Here is a 21,875-nt window from a genome sequence, read left to right as displayed (position 1 = left end):
CCAGCGCCGCCGGTAGATGATAATGGTAACGAAATTGCATGAAGCCATGACAACAAATCATACAAAATCCAATTGTGAAAGTCACGCCAACTTGTGCTTCGGTCGGATCCGGAGTTTTCGGGTGGAAGCGCACTTTTACCGCCGAGGCAGACGGGGCCGCAATGTGCAACAATATTATGACCATGGTACTGGAAATGACAGTCAGTGTGGCAAATAAATGGCTGCAAAGGCAACCATCCGACTCAAATGGAGCAGCTCAGCAACAGGAGATGGGTTCAACATGTTGCCGAAATTTCGTAATTTTTGAGGTAAATTTATGACCCATGGCGATAACATACGGCCCAGGCATCAAGTGATTCATCAGACGGCCATAGATAGAAGAGTTGGTGGTGGATTGCAATTTCTGAATCATCTTGATGAATATTAGAGAAGGCCCCATCAATCTCGAGAACAAATCGGATCAAAGACGATGATTGAAGCTGGTTTTTGTTGGAAAAGATGATGGATTTTTACGGATGAAATATTTTATTATAGTAAGATAATAATTATGGCTAATTAAATTATAATACTTATTCATATTACTATCGATGCTAGCAATACTAGCCATATTGATATGCATTCCATATCCATACGATATAGTTAAGCTTTTAACACAGACAAACAGACATAACACTTGCAAAATGGTCATCGTCCACGTGTTTAACGGTCGATTTAAATATCACATAGTTGGCCAATCCACTAATGGTGGCGCACCATGTCACTTGTTTTGACGTTTCACGCATTCGGGTTCATTGTTTACATGTGTGTGTGAGAGAGTTATTGAGCGTATCGAAACTCGGAACGATGGGTCGCAAATGTGAAATGTTCTTCTGTGGAAATCGTGAAGGGAAAAATGTAGGGAAATCTTTTTATTACTTTCCCCGTGATAGTCAAAGGTTAGATTACTGATGAATTTAAAATTATACGATGATATATAAAATCATGTTTACTTCCAGGTGTAATCAGTGGGTTCTTTCGTGCTGCTCGCCAGATCTAACATTGAGATTTACCTCCGGAGGCACGGATGCTGTCCAAAAGCTCAAAATCTGCTCCGACCATTTCCAACCCTCGTCATTTCGCAGCCATTTACAACCAGAAAAAGGGTTTGTATACTAATTTATATTAACGAATAGTGACTAAAATTTCCGTACATTATAGGTTGAAGGCTGACGCACTTCCAGTTGATGCACACGGCATTGAGTGTTCTTCACCAGTTCATCTGAATGTGGACACGAATTCCCCAACGCATGGAAGTGCAGTTTTTGAGACGATCACCGGAAATTCCACGGAAGAGTATATGGAATATGTGGATATCGAATACTTGGACGAGTCTATGGAAGAAAGTACATACGAAGACATCGAATTTCTTGATAATAGCACTGAGGAAATGGAGGTAGATAATTGTCATGAAATAAAGGCCACAGCCATAGATGGTCTCATATCCTCGAACGAGTCCTTAATGGAACCACTGGTGCAATATGCTACAGATATGGACCTGTGCGTAGACAATAGTTATGCAAATGCGTCGTTAGAGGAAATGGAAGAAATTCCGGCTGCACTGAAATTGTACGATAGTCCGGAAAAGGAATCTACCAGATACTCGGTGCAGTATAGTGACGACAATCCCGTGCTAAGTGTTCGGTTGGATGATGACACATTTACAGCATCAGATACAATCATTACCGTCAATTATCATGCATTGTTTAAGGAGCAAAAAACAATAAACTCACAGTTACGCGAATCTAATAAAGATTTAAAGCAAGCTTTACGAAAAAGCAACCGTAAAAGTGCGTGGAGGTTAAAATCCAGTTTAAACATTAGGAAAAAATACCACTCTCTGGAACGCCGGTTGAAACGGCTAGTGAATAAGAGGAGCAACGATACCAATCTGGCAAACCTTGTTCGTAAAAATCCAGTACTGCACAATAGCCTTCTAAATTCTATTCGAAAGCCCAAAGGTCGAAGGTATCACGACAAGAGTAAAAAGTTCGCTCTCGGTTCATACTTGGCTAGCCCGGCAGCCTACAGGTTTGTTCAGCGATCTAATTTGTTCGTGCTTCCAAGCAAAATGTCCATACATCGTTGGAATTCAGACGTTCACATGAAGCCAGGCTTAAATGAAGCAATCCTCAAGCGATTGAGTGCTAAATCTGGAACACTTTCAAAAAAAGATAGAGTTGTCAGTATTTGCCTTGATGGAATGTCTGTAAAACCCGAGCTCTCATATAATGCAAAAAGGGACATATTTGTTGGGTTTCCTGATTATGGGAAACCAACAAAATTCGAGAATAACAACCCTTTGGTCCTGGCCACGGAAGCTGTTGCCGTAATGATATCTGGAATTACATCTTTCGACAAGCATCATATGGACGCACTTGATGATTCGAAGAAATTGAACAAGAGATTCAAGCAGGTAATATTGCAATATACCACATAAGCAAACTTTGTCATTGTTCGCGCCAACGCGAAGCGTTTTGATTGTATTTACCCTTCCGATAACCTCGAGCCACCGCGAGTATCCCGGCTCCCACTTGCCAACTAACAAAAACCCCTTCCTTGCACACCACATCGTTATTCGAACCTACAAGCAGCAGACACGTTACAACATGTTTGCGAGATGCCAGCCATCCAGCTAGACCACGCCCAAAAGGCAGCCAACCATGCAAGCACGACGAAGAACGCCATAATTTTGCATACTTTTCTCCTATAAAAACCATGTCCCTCTGTGAGTTCATTCAGTCAGTTTTCAATCATTGTACCAGACACAACAGGAAAATAAACAGCAGTTTCAAGAAGCGACGCCTTTCACTCCACCAGCCGAAGCCAAACAGCCTTTTACAAGGCTAATGAGTTAATTTGCCCCCCCGTTCCAGTCGAGCTACCGTTCGTGTCCCGGCGATTCTTCAACGGAAGGATCCGGCCATCAACAAAGCAGCCTTCACCCTGAAGGAGTCATTGCTTATTCGAGTTTGTGAGCGAACAGTCATGGAAAATGTTTTTATCGAATAACTTTATTTTAAAATAATTTTCAAATAATTCATCTAATTAAATAACATGTGACAAACCTGATTCTCATTTACAGGCCATTGGTTACGTTTTAGCGCACCATACCCTTGGAAGCACACAACAACTGATTTTAATTGAAGATACAATCGAAGCCCTTCGTATTCGGGGATTTCATCCATTGGTGCTGGCCATGGATCAGTGCACCACTAATGTAAAAATGTATTGTGAAGCTGGGGCAACTCAACAAAACCCTGTTGTTACATTAGCAGGACAGGAAATAGCTTTTGTATTCGACAGCCCTCATCTTTTGAAAAATACTAAAAGCATGCTTATGAAGTACAATGCAGTATTCAAAGGTGCAATAACGTCATTCGAGCACATCAAGCAGCTGTATGATAAAGATCATTCATCTGTGCCACGACTTGTTCCGAAACTGAGAGAAAAGTGCATAACTCAAGCTCCTTTCGTCGCAATGAACGTAGCACAAGCCACTCGCACATTAAGTAGTTCAGTTGCAGCAGGCATCGAATACTACGTAGAAACTAATGAGTTACCAATCGCCGCATTGAAAACTGCTGTTTTCTGTAGGTTTTTTGATCAATTGTTCGACACATTGAATTGCAGAAATACAAATTCTTCGGCAAAGGTAATCACTTTTCATACTTAGATGTGTGCTCTATTACATTATTACATAGTTGAAAATCTTCATGCATAATATACACTAATGCACCGCTACATATTATTGATTATGTTTTGTTTTTGTTGATTAACTTCTCAACATATAGCCCTACCGTGCATCAATTACCAACAATTCTTGCCACTGGAATTTTCTGGATGACGCTGTAGATGTGCTTACTGACATGTACTTCACGCCAAAAGATTGCTTCAATATCACAAAGGTAATTTGTTGATTTGAAAAAAGACATTTTAAAAATAATTAATTGCATATTATTCGGCAACTCGGCCGTACGAAAACCATTTTATTTTAAAAATAATTAATTATTCAAAATTTATTGTAGGCTGCACAGCAATCAAAGAGACTGTCCAAAAAACAGCGAAAACCTAACTTTATCAGTGGGTTCATTAGCAATATACATGCCATCAAATGGTTGTTTGCTAAATTAAAAAAAGAATTCGGAAACGATTACCTATGCTGTAATTACGTATGTCAAGATTGTATTGAAAATTTATTTTCAGAAATACGAAGACGATGTGGGTGCAACGACGCGCCAAATGCGTATCAATTTGCAGCCGCATTTAAATACGCAGCACTTGCAGCAAACGAAAAAGTTTCAGAGGGCTCCAATTGTGAACCAGATACTGCTGTACCACTTTGCGAAGAAACCGGCCTAGTAAATGAAGAAGCTGATCAAATCCCACATACGCCATTCAAATACAAATATCAACCTCTCGATGCTATAAGTAACCTGACATTGAGAGAATTGAACGGTCTAGCATACATCGTAGGGGCGGCTATCCGTAAACTGAAGCATGAAACGTGTCGGAGGCAACTCGTGATAAGGAACAACGATAATCTTCTAGACGATTCTATTTATCGGTTTTGTAAGCTTAAAAATGTAGGGGAAAATACCTATTCTTGGCAGCCTAAGACATTCGCCAAATTGAATGATAAAAAAAATAATAATTACACTAAAACACAGGTATAGTTCAACTGGTATACATTCGTATGCTCTTCCTTTGATGATTGGTGTTCACTTAATATAATATCTGTTACCACAAACTTAGTAAATTTAATATAAAGTAACAGGTTAACGTTTCTTCTATTGGCATAGCAATTTCTATTATCAGCAATGATTTTGCTTCCTTCAGCAACTAGACATGGAAGTAGAAAACTAGTAATGTATTGGTGCCAGATGCTGGTTGTTTATATCCTCTAGTAGTAAAATTCATTCATAATAATCGGCCGCACGCTTATCTCGCTTCACTCAATTTTGAAACAAATTTTATTAATTATCAAAACTGGCTTAAAACAAAACATGAATCTTACCCTTGGCATCAATTTTATGTCACGTGGAAGATAGGCAAAAACATTTAAACACATTGTAAAACAAATTTTACCCCTTGCGGCCAACAAAAAAACAGACGTGAATGACAGATAGGGTACCCGTGTACCCAGATATTGACAATTTCATAACTTTTACCATTTTTAACCTATTTGAATAATGTTGGCCATTTTGGAGAAGGGAACTTACAGTATGGTCCATAAAAAAATGCGAAAACATCAAAATTATAGTTACGTAGTTACATTGTTGAGAGATTATGTTACATAGTAATATTTTTTCATTGATACATTCACTAGATACAAATGTTTTTTCATGATACGTTTGCCAACACACATATATGAATAGTAGAAATAACCCTTTAATGTACACAAACATAAGTTCAAAAATATTTTCGCATTTTTTTATGGACCATACTGTACATACTTTTCGTCCACTGCCAAGATTTACATCTTGCCTTAGAGTCTTCACGCGTAAGCAAAAGTCTATCAACCAGTTTCAAATATACAACTTGCTCTTTACGGTCCTTAGATTTGAAGGTCCTTACATGATATGTTTGTTTCATCAAAATAATCATGGGGGTTGTGTACAACGACGTAAACTATGTAAAACCAAGTCTATAAGGCTATCTGACGTTTATCATCTTTCTCTTGCACGCGCACAGCCGGGATAGAGTTTGTTTTCATACGGAAACGCTTCCGAAGCGTTTCCGTATGAAAACAAATCCTATCCTTCCCGTGCGCGTGCAAGAGAAAGATGATAAAACGTCAGATAGCCTTATACACATAAGATTGAGCTGGAGTCACCTCATTCGTACACTACGTTTCACAGTTGAATAATTGATAATACCCTAAAAGTAGGCAATTATTTATGGTTGAAATGCGATATGTAGGAACGGGAATGGTTATGATTTTTTTTGATGAGCTTGAAAAGTATTAAAGTTGCAAAAGGAAAACGGTTTTGTCAGCCACATAAGGCTTAAAATAAAATACTACGGTGTGGCTATCACTTTTGATATAATTCATGGTCTGAGTAAAAATCTGAATAGAAGCATTTGTATTCTAACACTTTTTTAAAATAAATGCCAACGCCGGATATTTTGTTCGTAGTTTTGCTAAAATCAAATCACATGGAATTGTGCGTGGTATTTTTTTAGCGTGTGTTTGATATGCTCACAAACACATTCTCTCGCTCTATTCCGAAGTGCGCTGCTGCCAAAGAAAACGAACAGTCCCAATTTTATATAGTGAAACATGGAGCAAATATTGGATAAATTAGCTATTTGTGGTGATAATCAAGTGATAATAAAGTGTAAAAAGTAGTTTACGTACCGAATTTGTCGTATCATACACGATAAAGAGAAGAAACAGGCGATCCAAAAAAGTAAGTAACAGTTTGCTTTTCGTCTGCTGCTTTCTTGGGCGATGCAATAATGGCAAGGATTTCGTAGGAGCAAATTTGTTTCGGTGATTAATTCGTCATATCTTGCTACTTTTACACAAACAACTTATTCAAATGAAAGCCTAGACTTGAAATTGTGTGATTGAATCAAATTTATGTTCATAAATAGTGTATGTTTGCTGGAAAACGCAAATATTGTTGAGGGTGCCAACAATTGTCGCACCCTGCCAAAGCCGTATTCTACCCTAGTTTGCTATCCGGGAACCCAAGCATTTGAGATCGGTTTGTTGGCATTCAAAGCTTATAAGCAATACTTTCCAAAATTTCTGCATCAGAATAGGAATAACGTTAAAACTCGCCTGAAAGAATATCTTAAATACGACTCATTTAAAGAGTTTGTCTGCTGTAATTGTTTTAATGTTTTAGTTGATAAAACATTCAATACATTGTTCCAATGCTTTTTACGTGATGTCAAACAGCAACTGCAAAAAGCAAACCAAACGAAACGAATGCAAGCCAAAATCAAACGGAACAGAAAAGCGCTTAGAATGAATTTACCAATTAGATTGTAATATGTTCAGCTTTGCTTACAATTTCCTTCTTGTAATCAATAATACGATAACTCCACGTGATCGATCTCTGCTCAAAGAAAATTAACAAGTTATGTATATCAACTTTTTTAAATCTCACTCATAATATTAAACACGTCAACTCTTTATTGCGGAACATTTAAACATTATGATTTATATACAGTACCATTTTATAGTTATTATTTTCTTTATCAAATATCACAACACCCTATCGCCTATGGTATATTTAGCACTAGTATTAGCAGACATTCGACTAAATTTGATTGCGACCTACTAATCCACCGATTTATGTTTGTTATTGGAACCGGTATCATTCAGTTCGTCCAGCGCCAGCGCTCCATCAACGGCTCTTGCATTCAAACGTTCGATGACTTTTTTGCGGACTAACATGATTTTTGTTCTTCCTTCTAATTAGATTCTGCATTGAAATACACTAGACTGCCTTTTATTCCATTTCATTCATCTTTCTGTGTCCACCAGCAGTAACGGACGTTTGGTTCACGACCTACAATCATAGGTAGACATAATAAATATACTTTAAGTGCATTAAATCCAATTCTTACCTGTTCACGAACTAAATTCCCCATAGTTGGGTATACTTTATTATTATCCGCCTTGCTGCAAGCGGTCCGTACTCTTCTTCTCAGGTACAAACACAGATGATCTTCGGAACAGAGTTTTAGAAATATGTATCCTCGTATGTGCTCCGCGCAACGATGTATTTTTCTGCATGGTCCGACGGTGAAATTAATTCCACTTATGATGTCAGTAGAGCAGAACTAGTAACTAGCGAAAATTGATGCTTTTCGTACTTGTTGTTGTTGACTGCCAATTCTGTAAACATCAATCAGCTGTGCGACTGACAGTAGGTTGATTCGAAGTTTATTGCATTGGTGTGCGTGTGCTAGAAAGTTGACAGATGAATCCAATATGGCGAATGCAGTTAGGGGCAAACTGCTCAAGAGATGGCGATAGTGTTTCAACGTATTTTAATTTGAAATAAATACGATGTTTTTTTATATGGAATATTCAAGGAGTTATGTCTGTTTGTCTGTTCTTCGATCCTAAATTGTCGTCTAGACAAATATATTGGCAAAAAAGGTGCCCATGCGACTTTAGCTAGTTACCACGCGTTATCCTAATTAACCAAAATAAAAATAACGAAATGCATCGAGTATTGAAACTGTAGTCTTCATAACTGTGATGTTGCAAATTCTATTAGGGGCCTTACACAAATAGGCGATTTTCAGTTATTTTTTACACCGTTCCCCAATCCGTTTTTTTTTTTAAATAAATATTTTCGAGTGTTATGCCTTATACCGTATGTCTATTATTACATACAATATACAACGAATGTTTACACAATAAAATAATAGTTCATGCCTTAAACACACCACTTTCAGCTTTCCTGCAACCAAAATGAATAACGAGTTGCCACCCGTTACTATTTCCATCTACTGCCATCCTCGTTCCAAGCTGGCCAAACTTACCAAACGTCCATTGAGCTCGCTTTTTTCATAAACGCAGATTCCACGAATAATCCATTCACTTTCCGAGAACTGCTCCCCAGTAGGTATCTAGTAGTTGACAGCTGTTTCCCTTCGACTGCTGGATGGACGGCGAGCAACGTAACTATTTGTGTGCCACGTCCCGGGAGGCAAATTCCGGCCAACAAAGAGCACTAAACTTGATCGATTGTTCCATTTCGGTGATGAAGGTGGTCGTGAAACAGTTGCAGCTCGCGGACTGGACGGTAGGGGAGGTTTCGCACAGTCACGGTTGGATGGCGATGATGATGACGAGTACGACGACAACCGTGGATGTGTCCATAAAGGGAGTGCGACGCTGTCCCACGGTGCCAGGAGTGAAAAATCGATTCCCTTCTGCCACGGTCATATGAACTGAGAGGACGCTCGTAGAGGAAAAAATCTGCTATGAGCAGTCGCTTGTTCAGCGGTGCTGGGCATCATGTTAACAGGCTAGAAAACTGAAATTCCAATTAAGCAGGATTGAAAATGCATGCTACTCAGAGATATGTTTCCACCACTTTTTGTTTTAGATACATTATTCTAACCACTGGAGCAAATCGACTCAACAAACATAAAAATCGATTTCAAATGGTTCTGTCCGAACGACTAACGAATACGAATCAGCTTTTTTCATTCTCTTTCAACTAGCCCGCAACAATACCAAAGTTCAACCGCTGACTGATTTGAATTTTTCATCCGATCTCAACCGCCCAATCGGCCCAAGGAGTAGAAGTTAGTCAGTCATGATTTTCCGTAAAACCGAAACCCGAAAAAGCAAATTCAAGTAAAAACATTTCGCGTAAATTGAAACCATTCAACATTCATCAGAGCAGATCGGCACAGTCTCATTCAATTCCTATAGCTGCGGGCTGGCGTTCGCCCATCATCCGGATCCTCTTCGTTTGGACCCCTCTCATACGTTGGGGAAATTCGAGCCGGGAAACAAGTACCCATCTACATAGCGAAAACCCATCGACAGCTCGGCTCGAGTAATTCAGGACGCGGGCTTTCAATGGAATAAAAAGTCTTTTTCTCGTCTGTGCTCGTTTTGCTCGATCAGTGTTTCGGATTTTGATTGAAATTAAAAGCTATGTGTGGGCGTATCGTTTTCAGGTGTGTGGAAGAAATGGCTGATAGATATGAGAAACTATTTTATAAAAGATACTCTGTCATGCTTAGCATAATTGTCCCATGTCGTTCTTTCACGGTGCAATTCCTAAGGTGCTTTTGTTGGTGTATTTGCCCAAACAAGTTATTTCTCCGTCAGATATTATGACTAGTCTTGCTAGCAATCTGTTCTACTTCTTAGTAATGCAGCGAAAAGGCATCACTCAAAAATGAAACGGTACAACTGTGCTTGGGACGGCAATCCATGAATTGTGTAAATTGTGTTTGTGTTTGAATCTGGAGCAAAGTAGAACAGACTCGCTGGTTTCCCCAACAGTGCACTGCAGTGTTCGATTTATGTTTTTCAAATTCTCAATTAAATGAAACCATTATGTTGCTGTCAAGAAAGGCGCCGTAATTACAAAGTGGATTGATCCGGTGATAAAGTGACTCATTCATACACCAAAACAATTGAAAAATATTTGAATCGCGGCGGCGTGGTGGTTACTTTTTCCCCGGGGCGGCGACGCCGTCACAGCGGCGCACCGTTGACTTTAATCGGCGGCGTGAACCGGCGTGGATGAAAAAATGAATGGCGGAAAAAATCAATTTTACCGCGGATTTTTGGATTAACGCGGTTTTCATTCACACGGTAGGATATTATTATATTTTATATTTATTCAGACTTAGGTCGAAGTGGCCTGTGCGGTATATAAGAGTCTTCTCCATTCGGCTCGGTCCATGGCTACACGTCGCCAACCACGCAGTCTACGGAGGGTCCGCAAGTCATCACCCACCTGATCGATCCACCTTGCCCGCTGCGCACCTCGCCTTCTTGTGCCCGTCGGATCGTTGTCGAGAACCATTTTAACCGGGTTACTGTCCGACATTCTGGCTACGTGCCCGGCCCACCGCAGTCGTCCGATTTTTGCGGTGTGAACGATGGATGGTTTTCCCAGCAGCTCATGCAACTCGTGGTTCATTCGCCTCCTCCACGTACCGTCCGCCATCTGCACCCCACCATAGATGGTACGCAGCACTTTCCTTTCGAAAACTCCAAGTGCGCGTTGGTCCTCCACGAGCATCGTCCAGGTCTCGTGTCCGTAGAGGACTACCGGTCTAATGAGCGTTTTGTAGATTGTCAGTTTGGTACGGCGGCGAACTCTATTCGATCGGAGCGTATGCGGAGTCCAAAGTATGTACTATTTCCAGCCACTATGCGACTCCGAATTTCTCTGCTGGTGTCATTTTCGGTAGTCACCAGTGAGCCCAAGTACACAAATTCTTCTACCACCTCGATGTCGTCACCACCGATGCCAACTCGCGGTGGGTGGCTCACATTGTCTTCTCTTGAACCTCTTCCTATCATGTACTTCGTCTTCGACGTGTTGATGACTAGTCCGACCCGCGTGGCTTCCCTTTTCAGTCTGATGTAGGCTTCCTCCATCTTCTCAAAGTAACGTGTCATAATCAGTGGTGCGATTTATCAATCTCAGTGACTGAAATTTGTTGAAATTGATACCATACCCTCTTCACACTCACTTCCTAAAAGTGAAAACTGAAAATGGTTAGCAGCAACAATCAAAGAAAGAGTAAACAAAAGACCTCTCTTCTCATTGCACACGCAGCCCGCAGTGACAGTCCATTCAGTTCACTCGCTGCTGCGTGAATGCGACGGCCCTATATAAATGCATGGGTGAATACTATCACTTGAAAGACAGTGACAGGAAATTTGTGCCAATTGATCATCAGCTTCAGCCCGCTGTTGGCAAACCGAGTAAGCTAATCTACTCCTGCTTTGTCTTACTGACTGAAAGACACCGTCATAGGCGAAGAGGAGCAGAGAAAAATACAAAACAAAAGAATCACACTCAGCAGGCATTGTTGATAAATTGCACCACTGGTCATAATATCTATGTCGTCGGCGAAGCCAAATAGCTGGACGGACTTATTGAAAATTGTACCACTCGTGTTAATCCCTGCTCTTCGTATTACCCCTTCCAAAGCGATGTTGAATAGCAGACACGAAAGATCATCACCTTGCCGTAACCCTCTGCGGGTTTCGAAGGGACTCGAGAATGCCCCTGAAACTCGAATTTCGCACATCAGCCGATCCATCGTCGCTTTGATCAACCGTGTCAGTTTATCCGGAAATCCGTGTTCGTGCATTAGCTGCCATAGATGGTCTCGATCGATTGTATCATATGCTGCTTTGAAGTCGATGAATAGATGATGTGTGTTGTATTTTGTTGTATTTTGTTGTATTCGTTGTATTCGCGGCATTTCTGCAGTACTTGGCGAATGGCGAACACCTGGTCCGTGGTGGAGCGTTCGCCCATAAAACCCGCCTGGTACTGCCCCACGAACTCCCTTGCAATTGGTGCTAGTCGACGGCATAAAATTTGGGAGAGTACCTTGTACGCGGCGTTCAGCAATGTGATTGCGCGGTAGTTGCTACAATCCAGCTTATCGCCCTTTTTGTAGATGGGACACACGACACCTTCCATCCACTCCTGCGGCAAAACTTCCTCCTCCAAAATCTTGGTAATGACCCAGTGCAGCGCTCTAGCCAGTGCCTCACCACCGTGTTTAAATAGCTCTCCTGGTAGTTGGTCAACCCCAGGGGCTTTGTTGTTCTTCAGCCGGCCAATCTCCTCCTGGATTTCCTGGAGATTCGGAGCCGGTAGAATTATGTCCTGCGCGCGTTCCCCCAGGTTCATCACCATACCGCCATCTTCGTCTGCCACATCGCCATTCAGGTGCTCTTCATAGTGCTGCCGCCACCTTTGGATTACCTCACACTCGTTCGAAAGAAGGTTCCTGTTTTTGCCCTTACACATATCAGGCTGTGGCAGGAAGAATCTTCAAGAGACGCTGCGCCTAGCTGCTCTTCCGTTGGAAGTACCACTTCCAGCTTTTGCGCGTATTCTTGGGCTAGTCTACCGTCTTGTAGCCGCCCAATGTTAAGCCGCAGCGTCCGACTTCGACGCGTGTTGTACACCGTCGAGAGTTTTGAGCGCAGGCATACTGCAACGAGATAGTGGTCGGATTCAATATTCGCACTGCGGTAAGTGCGGACGTTCGTGATGTCGGAGAAGAATTTACCGTTGATTAGAACGTGGTCGATTTGGTTTTTCGTTTCTTGGTTAGGTGATCTCCATGTTGTCTTGTGGATATTTTTGCGGGGAAAGAAGGTGCTTCGGATTACCATTCCACGGGATGCTGCGAAGTTTATGCATCGTTGGCCGTTGTCATTCGATACGGTGTGCAGACTATCCGGTCCGATGACCGGTCTTTACATTTCCTCCCTTCCTACCTGTGCGTTCATGTCACCGATGACGATTTTGACGTCCCGCAGTGGGCATCCATCGTATGTCTGCTCCAGCTGTGCGTAGAACGCTTCTTTCTCGTCGTTGGGTCTTCCTTCTCCACGACGTCGAAGTTGCGGGGATATAATTCATCGTAGATCATCCTGTCGCAACCTGCGAAACCTAGCGACTTGCAGTTCCATGTTCCAAGCTTGCCGATTATATCGAGTCGCATTATCTCTTATATTGTTCGTAATTATTGGTTTTCAAGGCGGCTTATTGGGCCTGCGCAAACCTCCTGTCTCGTCGGAGGGTCGTCGTGTCAGGGCTGTTTAGCATCCCACCTAACACCAGGACTTGGGTTTGTGCGCTTTGAGCGGCACACGGTCGCTTTGATGGGGCCTACTTGCGAATACATGCAGCTTTTTATAGGAATTTAACAGGGCCCATTGTCAAACCCCACCACATCCTAGGCAAGCCCCACAACTCGCAGATGGCCTGGGGAGGGATCGTCAAGCCCTTGGACATAGTCCCTGCTGCCCAGTAATTGGAAATTGGAAAACAAACTCGAGGGTCATTTGACAAATCATTCATGGTCAAGTCCAAGAGCCCACTGGAATTGGTGCACTCAGATGTGTGCGGTCGCATGGCCGAGAATACCTATGATGGGCATGAGTATTTCGTGACATTCTTAGATGATTTAACACATTTCGTGGTCGTGTACTTGATGAAGTACAAGAGTGAGGTGCTTGAGAAATTTATGCAATTTGAAGCTATGGCATCCGCCCATTTTTTCAGATAATGGGGGTATTTCGGTAGTGAATTCAAGACCTATTGCGAAAGAAAAGGAATCCAAATGTTGCCGACTGCACCATATACTCCCCAACAGAATGGGGTGAGTGAGATGATGAATCGGACATTGATGGATAAAGTACGGACGATGATACATGAAGGAAATGTTCCTATGTATCTGTGGGGTGAAGCGTTATATACTTCGGTTTTTCTCACAAATCGTACTGCGACAAACGCCTTAGCAAATTCGAGGACTCCATATGAAATGGGCCCTCCTAAGCCGTGCGGTAAGACGCGCGGCTACAAAGCAAGACCATGCTGAGGGTGGCTGGGTTCGATTCCCGGTGCCGGTCTAGGCAATTTTCGGATTGGAAATTGTCTCGACTTCCTTGGGCATAAAAGTATCATCGTGCTAGCCTCATAATATACGAATGCAAAAATGGTAACCTGGCTTAGAAACCTCGCAGTTAATAACTGTGGAAGTGCTTAAGGTACACCGGGGCAAGTTGAAACGGTTTTTTCAAAGTTGAAATTCGAAGTGCTGTAAAAAAATCTCCCTTTGATATATTTTGAATCCGTTTGCGGTGTTTGCTAGTTCGGACCAAATATTATACATAAAAAATAAACAACCTTCATAAACTTTTTTATAAATATTTTTTATATTTAAATTATTTTTTTATATGCATCGTTTCAACTTGCCCCGCGAATCGGGGCAAGTTGAAACACTGTGTTATATTCAGACGTAAGCTAATTTTGCCGTATTAATAACAAAATGTATGTACTCAGTGAGACTCAATAAGCACGAGGTTGTAAAGAGGACTATAATACTGCCAGGATTCGCATAAGAGTCCCATGTAAGTTTTTGACGATTTTGATTTTCTTTCAGAAATTTGCTTAAAATTGTCTCCTGTTTAAGAAAAACTGATAAAATAGTAGGCTTTGTTCTAGAAATTTGAAAACAAATCCCACTTTTGTTGTCTCATCTTGATATTTACTCGCATAAAAATCAGATTCCAGATTTTGATAGGTACTCTTTTACACAAAAAATAAACTTAAGTATGGTTCATTTAATTGTCCCACAGCAATAAATACGGATAAAGAATATTATGTCAATTTTTTGGAAAGATATCAATTTTTCTCAATTTATTTTTTTTTGTATTTCTCCATGTAAAACAAGTTTGATAAATTCAACGGCATATTACTCAAGTCGGCAAAATGGGACTCTTATGCGAATAAGGGCAGTGTACAATAAAGTCACAAGCGTATTTTCAGAGACAAAAATCTGGAGAACGCACAACGCTGAAAATTTATCAAATTGATTTTCTCATACGGGTGACCACTCGGATTACTATTCAGGATGCTTCATTATTTGGATCACTTGTATATTGCGCAGTTGATTAATTCTGTTGTAGCTTCTTCATAAATGCACATTAATTCCAGCGATCATATCTCTCATACACTCTTCTATTGGAGAACTAGGCAGCTGGGGAAGTGAAAGGTGGAGTTAACGAAATGTTTACATACTCTATGTTTTATTTTCTGAGAGTCAGTGCTCAGAAGATTAAGAATATCAAAACTGCAGTTTAAACATGACCCCTTTTTATTCTAGTGGAGATTGTAGGAAGGTTACATTCATGACAGAATGGGCGGAAATTAATTAAATTTATGTTCAGAAGTCTGCATGTTTATGTTTTTCGAATGTATTTACGGACCATGTTGAGTTTTGAGAAAAAAAAACTTTTAATTGCGAGGTTGACGTTTTGAATCGTTGTTTCAACTTGCCCCGCACTACGCATTTCTATTTGCCCCGATGAGTTGAACATGCAGAGCAATATCAAACAACCAAAATACAAAAACTAAAACGGGTCTTTCATCGATTTTTCATAATCATTATGCTTATTCAGCATTGAATGATTACCTCCCGTGAAAATTTAATGAAAAAACTCTTCCAAACATCGTTTCGAGACCTGTTTCATTGGCACGTCAAATAGTTGGTTTTGATTTTGCAAAGGGCGAAAAATAAACAATGGCAGGAATTGCTTTTGAAAGCTGCAATCTTTCGGGAATGGCAGTCAGAAGATGCGTTTAGGCGAGTAGTTTGTTGAAAAAAATTATCAGAACATTCGGTCATTTCCTTTTTAAATTACAGTTTCTGTTTCAACTTACCCCGCATTTCAACTTGCCCCGGTGTACCTTAATGAACACTAAGCTGCGAGGCGGCTCTGTCCCAGTGTGGGAATTTGATGCCAATTAGAAGAAGATATGAAATGTGGTTTGGGAATAAACCTGATGTGAGTTACGTATAGAGTTTCCATCCCGGGACATCCCGGGACAAAAAATCCCGGGATTTAGAAAAATTCGGGATTTCCCGATTCCCGGGATATTACTTTTGAAATCCCGAAAATCCCGGGATACCCGGGACAAAGAATACTGTTTCATTTCCGGTTCGCAAACAGTGTAATTTTTCTTCTTACAAAAGTTATTTGTTTAGAACGCGAAACCCAACTTAGGTGATAAACTCATATCATATTTTTATACCTCCCATCAGACATGATTTTTTTCCAAGTTCGTTTATTTGGTAGGCTCAGGCAAGTATACGGAGCTAAGGTTCTTTGTGAAGCACAATCGATCTCATCTTTTTATTAAATTAGTAAGAGAGGAACAGACATGAAAATATCGGAGATAGTTAATAGAACGCCTTCCCCAAAAATATTAGATTCCCCTATACCACTCAATGGAGGGCTACTGACTGATACTTTTTCCAGCAGCTACACTGCCGCTAACCGCAAGTCGAGCACATCTGTATATGGAGCCCCATATACAGATGTGCTCGACTTGCGGTTAGCGGCAGTACAGCTCTCTATTAATTAAACGACAAGTATCTACAGCACAAGATCAGTAACATCTATTTGGCACCTGCTTCCTACCCATCTCCCGTCTACAGCGAGGTTGTGTACACTAGCTGATATTTGCCTTGCTAATCTAATCGCGCCGCCCAACATTGAGTCAGTCTTCCTGAGCTTCTTGCCTCCAAAACAATTCTTGATCCAATTTATGTCCTTCCAATCGACGTTCGTACAACAAACTTTCCAGCACATGCGCAAGTACAAGAGCTCCGACCCCGATGCTCTGCCTAATTTTCCTGGTTCTTGCTGCTAACAAAGCTTCGCTTGGACTCCTACTGACCACCTAGCAAGCTACCAAAAGTTCGAACCTCCCACTAAATTCTGTACGGCGACTTTGACTTTCGCAGCCAATGCATGATCCCACGATGCCACAAGACTTATGCGCCCGATCCATGGATCCCGGACTGCGATTACGTTTCTGTAGACAATCCTTCGATCCGAAATCTTCCTGGACCATAATCTGTTCCAGGGTTGTTAATCGAACCCTTCTTTTCAGACTCGACGATCATATATTCCAAAAGAGTACTCTACCATCCGAGAAAAACGTGAATATTATTTGCTTCTTGAAGTCGTTTTTTTTTCGAAAGAATAGATTCAAATTAGAATTAAATCGAGTTCCAATTTGTAATCTGTATTATCTGGCCTTTCTAGAATATGAACTTCACCCCTGAACATTGAATAAAATCGTTTTTAAATCAAAAAATAAGTTTTCTAAGGAAACATCGAAAAATCCCGGGATCCCGGGATATACGAACAAGTTCATCCCGAATCCCGGGACAACGAAAATGGCCGGGAAATGGAAACTCTAGTTACATAAGAGTGTTTGGATGCGCTGCCTACGCACTCCTCAATAAACATCTTCGCTCGAAGCTGGAAGGGAAAAGCAAATTGCTGATTATGGTAGGGTATGCGCCGATGGGTTATCGGTTGTGGGATAACGACGGCAAGAAAATTGTCGTTTCAAGGGACATTTTCGACGAATCGGTTTATCCTTTTAGTTCTTCCCGTCTAGAGAAAAACAAAGAGGACAGTTTTAGTCAGGAAAACTGTATTACTGATATTCCCGTAGCCGAGGCTGCGGATCCGATTGATCCGGTGGAAGTCCCAGAGAATGATAAGTGATGATGGATGATGGAAGTGAGAATTATCCTAGACATGGTGACGTTGAACCAATGTCTTCACGCCATAGTCAGAGGGTGACTCATCGTCCAAATTGGCTCCGAGATTACGAGACAAGTTTCGTACTATTACACTATTCAGGGGAAGTTCCACAAACGATCAATGAAACGAAATGACTGGTATCAGTGGAAGCATGCAATGGATGAAGAGATGAGGGCATTACATGATAATAACACTTGGACTTTGGTGAAAGAAATACCACAATGAAGAAAACCAATCAATTCCATGTGGACTTTTTCGATTAAGTCAGAAGATGGTAACCCTCGATACAAAGCTCGTTTGGTTGCCAAAGGTTGTTCGCAACGTCCAGGACTGGACTATGGCGAAACCTTCGCACCAGTTGCAAAAATGACCACAATTAGGACATTTTTGTCCTTGGCTATCCAGCACAGTATGTTCGTTCACCAATTGGACGTGAAAACTGCATTCCTTAATGGAAGCCTGGAAGAAGAAATCTATATGAGGTTGCCTACCAATGCGAACGGAAAAGAAACATTTTGCCGCTTGAACAAAAGTCTAGGGTAAATGATGTATTTTGGACAAGCGCAGGACATTCATTAGGAAATATATCGAGATTGAATAGTATAAAACAATTGAAAACCACTAGGTTCATCCAAATACATAACCTATGATTAGTCTTGTGCAGTGTTGAAAAATGTCATTTGCATTCTTTTGTATAATTTTCCCAGATCTTTTTTCAGAAGTTAACTATCAATTTATGATGTATGACGAACTTATAGCTCTTAAATGTGCCTACAACTTTGTCTAACAAGACATTGATGTAAATATGTAATCTGAGGCGTGGGAGGCAAAATGTCATTCAAATGACATTATGTCAAATGACACGTGACATTTTGGACAGTTTTCACTCTCCAGCCTCAGATGATATATTTAGAGCAATGTACCCTTGGACAAAAGTATAGCCTTACTAAAGCGTTATGAGTACATCTAAAATTATGGAATAAATTTGGCTTCTAAAGAAAGTTATGAACAAATTAGTCAAATGACATGCAGATGACATTTTACAAGCCTGGTCTTGTGTCTCCATTGCCCAATTTTTGAGTAAATTACGTTTACTAGGTGTAAACTGTGATATACTGCGAACTGAAATATTTTCTTTTTGGACATCAAATATATAATTTCGACATGGAAAATGCATATATTTTGGACAGAGTCATTTTCTCCAAATTTAAAAATGGCCACCTACAGATCTCAATGGTATGACTTACCTACACGTATCCACATTCATTTAAATGCATTTATTTGCTTAACTGACATAGATTAAACCAGAAATTAACATTATTTCGCAATCTTATCGATATCGCAATCTTATCGATATCACAGCCTGAAAGTTGGCAATTAATGGTTCATCCATGTACTGTACATGGGGTGACCAATAAATGTCTGATACATAAAAACATAACTTCATTTTGGTCACTCCTTTTTCATCCGTCTCAAGTTCATGTTAAGCGATTGGAATATGTTAGTATCTCAATTACAATCAAACTTTGGCCGCAAGACCTCAAGATTGCCGTTTGAACCAATTTAAACGTGTTTCAGGTGCATGTTACGAAGAGTCCTATAATGCATGTTCTCCTGCATACTGGCGTCCAGCAGGCACTTTGGTAGAAAGCTTTACATTTTAGGTAATTTTAAAGATAAATAATAGTTGATTTGTGAATTCTTATTAGGAGCTGCTAGACTTGAGGTAAAAGTATGCAATGATCATACTTTCGATAAAAATTTTCCTACACATTATCTAAAATTGATCGAAGAAGCTCAGGCTTGTCCAAAATATGTACATGTCCAAAATATATCATTTACCCTATATGGGCTAAAACAGGCTGCACGAACTTGGAACCTAAAATTTAATCAGACAGTAAAAAGTCTGAGGTTCCAAAACACCGAATCAGACACATGTCTATATATGCATAAGAATAAAAACTTATATATTATTCTATATGTTGATGACATACTGGTCTTTGGTAGGGACATGAGAGATGTCGAATGGATTAAGAGGGAGCTTTTCAAACACTTTCGGATGAAGGATTTACATAGGTGAAGTGAGTAATTTCCTTGGCCTAGACATCCAACGAAGCGAAGAGTGTCTGACCAATTCTCGAAAGTCTTATGTCGATAATACACTGACTAGATTCGGAATGCAGGATTGCAAGCCTGTTAGGACCCCCATGGATCAGAATAATAAATGGAAAAAAATCTGAGGGTCCGTTAAGCCATACAAGACCCTATTAGGTTGTCTGCAGTATTTGGCATTAATGTCTCGACCAGATTTATGTTACGCAGTTAATGTTTTCGCTTAATTTCAGAGTTCACCACCAGAGTTCATTGGATGGGACTCAAGTGAATCCTAAGATATCTCCAGGGTACCAAGGGGCTTCAATTGGTATATAAGAAGCAGGATGAATTTCTTTCGATTTCTGGATCAATATTTACCGTGTATGGTGAAGGCTACCTTACACCTCGGGAAAATTTTCCGCCGGATTTTGGTCCCCGTGCATTTTAAATGGGGCCGGGATTTTGATTTTCCGTGCCCAAATCCCGAAAACATCGCATATGCAAAAATATATGGGGAAAAATCCGCGGACCAAATTCCCGAGGTGTGAGGCTACCTTCACGCTATGTTTAAAGGCAACTATTATGCAAAGTGAATGCACCTCGAATGTTAAGCCGTTAGATCATAGTTTTTGACCTCTAGTTTAAGGATCTGTGTCGATTAAAATATTTCATCGGTGAAATTTTGACTTTTTCACTATTTAAGGTAATATTTTTACCCTAAAAACCTTATCTGATTTTTCTAAATTTTTTGAAACAAGTTATATAAAATCCAACCACTAATTTTTTTCCTGATGCTTTAACATTTTTTTTCCTGATGCTTAACATTTTCATATAAAAACATTTTTCATATGATGAAAATAGTAGAAGTTATATTAAAATTACTGCCAGTTTTAAATGAACTTAAGGTTTATTATGAATAGATCTGGAGCCTTCCTTAGCCGTGCGGTAAGATGCACTGCTACACTGCAAGACCATGCTAAACCTAGTTCGATTCCCGGTCTTGTCTAGGAAATTTTCTCGCCTTCCCTGGGCATGAAGTATAATCGTAGTCTCATGATATACAAATGCGAAAATGATAACTTGGGCTAGAAACCTCGCAGTTAATAACTGTGGAAGTGCTAAATGAACACTAAACTCCGAGGCAGCATATGTCAGATTGGTTGATGTAATGCCAATAAGAAGTACTATTAAATTTGAGAACATAATCTCACTTTTTAACATTTTAAATCAACAAAAAAATAAAACTACGAACTAGTTCAAAGTAGTATTTATGTTCTGTATTTCAAACTTGATTTAGCCTCAATGAACGTCTGCATTATGTGACTTGTATATGCTACCATCGTGGATAACAGTTTACTTGCATTCTGTTCGTGGTTATCTGGCATTTTGTAGTTTTGCTAGATAGTATAAAAAATTTTGTGAATGGCTTCCGTTGTTTGCTCCGTGTAAGTTCCGTTTGTAAGCCCTCTCTGTGATGCGCTCACAAAATTCAAGAACATGGAATTTTTAAATATGAAATTTTTCGGTGATTGATAGCCCGGCTGCTATCCAACTGTCACAAAAAGCTCTTATGGCGTCTGAATAGAAGTCCAAAAATCTTACAATAAAACAGCATTCAACTACCTGTGGTAGACTATCCAATACTTTATAATAACCATTGCATTATTTTCCTTTCAAAACACCCCGTTAAACTAAATGACTTCGGGAGTAACACCCAGTGAGACCAAGTTGAGCGTGATGGGTTGAGTTACCCTCTGATTTCCAGACTTTAGATGGTCTTGATGGTTTTTTTGTTCCAGGCCACCGGGCCGAAAATTTGGTAGACCACCAGCAAATGTAGCGCTGGAGAAGGGGTTTTGTCTAAAATCGTGTCATAGTCTCCTCCTTCCAGAAGATGATTATAAACACAATTGAAATATAA

The 21,875-nt window shown here is 40.3% G+C and overlaps 1 protein-coding gene across 1 annotated transcript; it reads left to right on the top strand.

Moving 5' to 3' along the window:
• Positions 1-905: 905 nt before the first annotated feature.
• LOC134221472 (uncharacterized) lies at positions 906-4,398 on the top strand. The gene is made up of 5 exons (XM_062700662.1): positions 906-1,142; positions 1,198-2,452; positions 3,122-3,691; positions 3,831-3,944; positions 4,243-4,398. Exons 1-5 carry the CDS (start codon positions 967-969, stop codon positions 4,396-4,398), a joined length of 2,271 nt encoding a protein of 756 aa, XP_062556646.1. The 5' UTR covers positions 906-966.
• Positions 4,399-21,875: the final 17,477 nt, after the last annotated feature.

The sequence above is a fragment of the Armigeres subalbatus genome, chromosome 3, assembly GCF_024139115.2.
Source record: "Armigeres subalbatus isolate Guangzhou_Male chromosome 3, GZ_Asu_2, whole genome shotgun sequence".
Taxonomy (NCBI): Eukaryota; Metazoa; Arthropoda; class Insecta; order Diptera; family Culicidae; genus Armigeres; species Armigeres subalbatus.
Note: the sequence above shows the minus strand (reverse complement) of the source record. Positions and strands in the feature narration are given on the sequence as shown.

Excerpts from the sequence above, each read along its gene's own strand:
- LOC134221472 (XM_062700662.1), top strand. The coding sequence starts at position 967 with ATGATATATAAAATCATGTTTACTTCCAGGTGTAATCAGTGGGTTCTT. Across the intron at positions 2,453-3,121 it reads TGAACAAGAGATTCAAGCAG|GCCATTGGTTACGTTTTAGC; the intron begins GTAATATTGCAA and ends TCTCATTTACAG. Across the intron at positions 3,692-3,830 it reads ATACAAATTCTTCGGCAAAG|CCCTACCGTGCATCAATTAC; the intron begins GTAATCACTTTT and ends CTCAACATATAG.